The 5963-nt window shown below is 42.0% G+C and overlaps 2 protein-coding genes across 2 annotated transcripts in view; both read left to right on the plus strand.

Annotated features, from left to right (window-relative positions):
• Nucleotides 1–2181, plus strand: part of Tmem35a (transmembrane protein 35A) — a 13063-nt gene extending 10882 nt beyond the window's left edge. The window contains exons 3-4 of the mRNA XM_031376040.1: nucleotides 476–513; nucleotides 2106–2181. Coding sequence (XP_031231900.1) covers nucleotides 476–513; nucleotides 2106–2181 — 114 coding nt within the window. The remainder of the gene's footprint in view (nucleotides 1–475; nucleotides 514–2105) is intronic.
• A 273-nt stretch (nucleotides 2182–2454) lies between these two features.
• Nucleotides 2455–5963, plus strand: part of Cenpi (centromere protein I) — a 55244-nt gene continuing 51735 nt past the window's right edge. Inside the window, 3 exon segments of the mRNA XM_031368296.1 lie at nucleotides 2455–2521; nucleotides 2989–3119; nucleotides 4399–4630. Coding sequence (XP_031224156.1) covers nucleotides 4414–4630 — 217 coding nt within the window. The 5' untranslated portion in view covers nucleotides 2455–2521; nucleotides 2989–3119; nucleotides 4399–4413.

Genomic DNA, 5963 nt, shown 5'->3' on the forward strand with positions numbered 1-5963 from the left:
CTGAAGCTTCCCCACTGTTTCCACTGAGGGACCAGGGATTGGTCCTGGTACAAGTTTCAATCTCCAGCCCTAGTGTTTTTCTGAAACCTGCAATTGGATGGAGAAGCCAGTGTTTATCTGTAGGAAGAGTTCTCTAGTCCTATTGATTCCCCTCCAAACTTTGCTAAAGTTAAGAAAGTCCAAAACACTCCTTAGAAAGGTCTATTTTACACCTCTTCAGCATTCCAGAGGGTGGAGTTTAGCTGGGGGAAGGATATTTGATGTGGGTTAGTTGGATTGAACAATATGGAAATTTGCTTTTGTAGTTACATACTGCTGTTTCTCTTTGTTAAAATGTGCTTTGATAGTTTTAATATTGTTGTGATGGGGAAGGGGGTGGGTTTGTGTGTAGGGAGAGTGCTTACTGTATTTCTTCAGTGCCATTGTTCTTGGTAATTGATACTTGTCTTCTTTCGCTCATTCTTTCAAAATAAAGATTTTTGAAATTTGGAGGACATGGTGTGGCTATGGACTGTAAGTCTGGAAAGAAAGTTTCCTGTCAGTAAGGGACTCAGACTCTTCTGTCTGTGCAAATTGCTTGAGGTTTTTGTGTTGTCATTTGTTTTAAGACAGGGTCTCACTCTGTAGCCTAAATTGGCCTCAAAGTAGAAATTCTCTTGCCCCTTCTCCCTCTCAGAAACTAGGTTTCACTAGCTGGTCTGGAACTCAGAGAAATCCACCTGTCTCTGCCTTCTGAGTGCTGGGTTAAAAGTATGTGCCACCACACCTAGCTTCTGGCTTACAAACAAACAAATGTCTAGATGAAGGAGAAGAGAATAAGTGTGTAATAATCTCAATATACATATGAGGCTGCTAACTTGCTCATTCTTTTAAGTTCCTTCATGCTTTTTTTTTTTTTTGATGTTAATGATGTAAGAGGGAAAGCCTTAGAGTCAGGAACCTAATACCATATCCAGGTTTCAGAAGGTCTTTACTGAGTGAGTCAAAAGAAGAGATGAAAAATTATTTCAGAAAAAAATCCCAAGGGTTCATTAAATAAATATGAAACAGTGTCTCACACCACAGTGTGTCCACAAAGTGACAAGTTGTACTGCCATAAATTCGTCATGCTAAGTAAGCTATTTTGTCACTTGGGGTACCATCTCATCTGTGAAAAGGAGGGTGTAGCCTTCAATCCTGTCCAGTTTACACTTCTTTGAGTCTATTAAATCATTAAAAGCATGAAAAATGGCTCAATAAAAATTTCAATTTTACTAAAGAGCAGCTATCAGAAAAAAATGGACAGTCTCAATTTTCATGCCTGAGTAAATGAATTTGTCAAACTACTCTGAAAGCCATGTTAGATGTGGTAGTCATTTCTGCTGTAGTCTATCTCTCAGATACTTCAACTTAATCATCGATTATGCTTATCTGACATGACAAATTTTTTTCTTTTATAATTTTGCATAAAGTTCATAATAATATTATGCTCTCAAGTCACTGAGAGGCATTATACACTTATCTCTTATTCCTAGGCATTTTTCTCCTTTTAAAGACAAGGGTCATACTGTCTTTAGGGAGTCCTTGAACCCTCAGTGATACGTCTCCTGCGATGGAATAACAGGCTCCAGACTCCACTCTGGGTTTTAATCCTAGTTTAATAGATATTAAATTAGGAGCTAAAGCTAGACCCTGGCCTAAGTTCTTGTTGCTGGTTTTGCTCGTTTAAGGCCAATTAGGTTTGTTTTGTTTGGTTTGGTTTTTTCGAGACAAGGTTTCTCTCTGTAGACCAGGCTGGCCTTGAACTCAGATATCCGCCTGCCTCTGCTTCCCAAGTGCTGGGATTAAAGGTGTGGGCCGCCACAGCCCAGCTCAGTTAGTTCTTTAAAGTTAGGATTTTTTTTTTACATGTTGACAGCCTTCTAGGTATATTCACTCGAATATGTTTTTAGTGAGTTTAAGTTACTTGTACCCATCGTCTGTCAAAATCAGGCAGATCTTGTAGTTCCCTCTGCCCCCCTGTGCCAACTCTATAGGAAAGCGACACTTTTAAAGCCCCGCAGCATAGGGGAAAAAAATCCACCTTCATTGTCAAACTTCAGTTTCACATTTTTTTTTTCCTGCAGATTCAAAGCCCCGACATTTGGGGAGGGGGTCCATGTGGACAAAATGAACAAGATACTTGACCGCATTAAACTCTAGCCACTTAGCACGGTTTCACTCAGAATGACTGATGCAAGCCTTTTCAAAACACACGGAACGCCACTCATCAAGCGACTCCAGGGGCAACTGCCCGCAGGGGAGCGCGCAGGCCTCCGTGGGTGGGGCCAGCCGCTGCGTCATCGAGCTGCGTCACTTTCCGCTCGCTCGCGCGCGTGCCACCTCCCGCCCCAGAGCGGCGCTCGAGCCAATTGGCTTTTGGCTGAACTACTCGGCCGCCACGGTCTTCTCAGAGGCGCCTGCGCGGGGCGGGCCCGGCGCCTTTGAATCTCAGTGGCGGCTTTTGGGCTCCAGAGGCTGTGTGGTCGCAGAGGTTCTCCAGGTGAGTTGGGGTAGAGACTCAGAGATCTTCTGGAAATCTGTGACTCGCGGGGGTAGCACTAATCCTGAAAAGGAGATCTGGGATCGGATTTTCCTCTGTAGTGCTAGGAGTCGGCCTAGTCGGGAGAGTGGTTTGGCAATTTCACTGTTGGATGGTGAGGGGAGGAGAATTGTGAATTGACCCACAAGAGGTGCTGGAACAGTTTGTCCAGTTGGCCCCTCCTCTAGAAGATGTCTCTGTCACGGGACCTCTTCTCCCGCAGATTTGAATTTATTTGCTCTCTTGCTCTGGTCTCATCTGTTCTAGGGTGAAGAGATTAACGTCATTCCATCTGTCCCCATAGATTTTTCCCAGTTGAAGCTAAAACCTGAGAAGTCAGTTTTGGTTCCATATTGGTCATTCTTGATTTCCCTTATCCCTGTGTCTAATTGTTTTTTTGTTGTTGTTTTGTTTTCCCTTTTTAACAGTCTGCTGTTAATAAGTGCATATGCTGCTGAATTGAGCATCCAGTCTGCCTCTAAATGAGTATCTTTTCTGCACTTTTACACAGCCTAGGTCTACTGTTAGGCCAGTCATCTGCTTTCTTTGCCAAAGCCTGGTAAGTTTTCTTGACACTTCTGGACTCTTGTCTTCTCAACAGAAAAACATATGGTCTTAAGTCTTCTATCTCCTGCAGTTTCCTGTAACACGAAAAGTCAGAGTCCCTACCCTTTGCTTACAAGACCCAATATGATCTCCCTGCTTACCTCTCTGACTTATCTCTAGCTTTCTCCTTCTTCCACTCCACTCTGTTCACACGGGTGTTGATGTGTTTTCTTTAACACACAAAGTTCTTTCTTGCTTGAACGATCTTATGCTTTCCTTTCCCTTGTCATAAAATACCCTTCCACCCCTCTCCGTGTTCAGGTGGTATACTCCTCCATGGCACTTAGATTTCACTGAAAGGTCACTTGACAGAAGTGTCTTAATTACTTTCCTATCGGCAACTTATAAAAGGAAGCATTTAATTTGAGGTTTACTATTCCAGAGAGAAGTGGAGTCCACGACCCATCATGGCGGCAGGCAGGCAGGCTGGCTGAGAGCAGTAGCTGAGAATACTGGAACAGTAGCGGAGAGCTTATTATATCTGATCCACATGCACAAGGCAGAGTGCTAAATGGGCCTCTTCCAACAAGGCCACACCTCCGAATCCTTCCTAAATGGTTCTGCTAACTGGGGACCAAGTTTCAAATATATGGGCCTATGGAGTTTTTTCTTCATTCAAACACCACAAGAGGCTTTCTCTGAATACCTACTCTACCCTGTTTCTGTCCTTTCACATGTTGACTCATTGGCTTATAACCCTTCTGCCCCAGTGTAGGGTTCATGAATTTGGGTGCTATGATGTCTTACTTTAATAGCCCTGGTAACTAGATTTGTGTTTGGCATAAAGACAGTACACAGTAACTATTTATTAATTGTTTGAATTAATAAATGGATAACATTACCACCCTTGGTACTAGTTAACTCTTTAAACTGTGGGGTGGTTTTAACATACTGACACAAAAGGAGTATAAAGAGTGATGGCAAAATCTAGGAGGGTTAGAGAGAAAAAAGGAGGGGTAGGTGTGGAAAAATATTGCAATCATGAAGTGGAAGCCATTTTAAAAGGGGACATATGTTATCAGAGTTTAGCTGATAATATTTTACAGTGGCAAGTTATTAATCTGTTTCTGTTTGGGTCAAGGGCTTTCTAAAACAAACAAACAAAAAAGCTAGCCTGCGGGTTATGTCTCCTGAGTTCTTCATCACTGAATACTTGTTGCATATGGGAATTCTAGCAAATATGGTCATGTCTCTAGCTGATTAATAGCAGCGTGGCACTTGTTTCTGTCTAGAATGTGAATACAGCGATGGCATCTCAAATGGTTACTAGAAACTCCCAGCTACAAAACAGAGTTTCTCAAGGCGGTAATAGTCGTCAGACCAGTCTCTCGCACTGGAAGGTGAAAGACAAATCAGGCCACTCCAAGAGTGCCTTGAAAGAAAGCAGTTCAGTGGAAGATTCTATACATGCCGATGGTCAAACTGAAGAAGCTCTGCAGATAGCAGTAGGATACTTCCAGAAAGGTAAAGGCAGGTTGCTTTTTTTGTGAACGTGCAGGGGTTTTGTTTTGTATTGTTTTTATTTACTTTTTTTTAGTTGAGACTCTACCCCAGGCTGGCTTTGAATTTACTTTGTAGCTGAGGGTTGCCTGCAGCAGCTCCCAATCTGCTTGCTTCTAATTCCTGCTTGCTGAGATTCCAGGTGTGCATTACCATGTCTGGTTTATGTAGAGCTGGGGATAGAGTCCAGAACTCTAGCAACATAGCTACAGCCCTAGCCCCCAAAGTCCTATTTCTCTCTAAAAATAGTTCAGTTGTGATTGCTGCATGTAGTGGCGCATACACCTGTCAGTCCAAGCATTGGAGGTAAGGCTTAGGCAAGAAGAACATAATTCAAGGCTATATTGGGCTATATAGTGGGAACCTGTATAAAAATAATTCTTGTCTTTTTCCTTAGGACTTTTTTTTTTTTTTTTTTTGAGACAGGGTCTCACTGTATATAGCCCTCGCTGGCCTGAAACTTACTATGTAGCCTAGCTGGCCTCAGACTCACAGGGATCCACCTATATCTTCTAAATTCTAGCATTCAAGGCACCCTCATGTCTAACCGTAAGACGCTTTTAAAGGAAACAGGTTTTCATTTATTTAAATTTTATGATAATAATAGTCATTTATAGAGAATTTACTATATAATGGTAAATAATATAAATAAATAATTACAAATTATATGATATAGAGAAAAGAAGACATTTTCCCAGCATAGTTGGCAGACACGGTGATCACCTGAGAATCTTCAAAACGGCCCATTGTTTATCATCATCTCTTAGCCATGCGATTTTGTTAGTGTGGGATGGAACCTGGCACTGTGATTTTTAAAAGGTTTCTAGTAGGCTGGGGAGATGGCCCAGTTGATGAGTGTGCATGTAAAAGTCTTGGCATGCTGAATATGCTTATACTGGAAGTACTAGGGTAACAGAGATGAGAGACTTCTTGTAGCTAACTGGCCAGAAGTCTAGCCGAATTTGGGGAGCTCCCAGTTCAGTGAAAAGCCTTGTCTCAAACGGAAAAAAAAAAAAAGGGGTTAAAAAGGTGGAGAGTTAGCAGCATCACCATTGTCTTCCTCCCACCCGCCCCCACTTGGCTACACATGCATAGGAATGGGCACATGCACACCTATATACACAAATAAAGATTTCTAGATAATTCATTGCAATGCAGAATTTGGGAATTGTCCTAATTTGAAAGAGATTTTAATTTAAGTTAAATTAATCTCTCTCTCTCTCTCTTTCTCTCTTTCTCTCTCTCTCTCTTTCTCTTTCTCTCTCTCTCTCTTTCTCTCTCTCTCTCTCTTTCTCTT

This window comes from Mastomys coucha, chromosome X (genome assembly GCF_008632895.1).
Source record: "Mastomys coucha isolate ucsf_1 chromosome X, UCSF_Mcou_1, whole genome shotgun sequence".
NCBI lineage: Eukaryota > Metazoa > Chordata > Mammalia > Rodentia > Muridae > Mastomys > Mastomys coucha.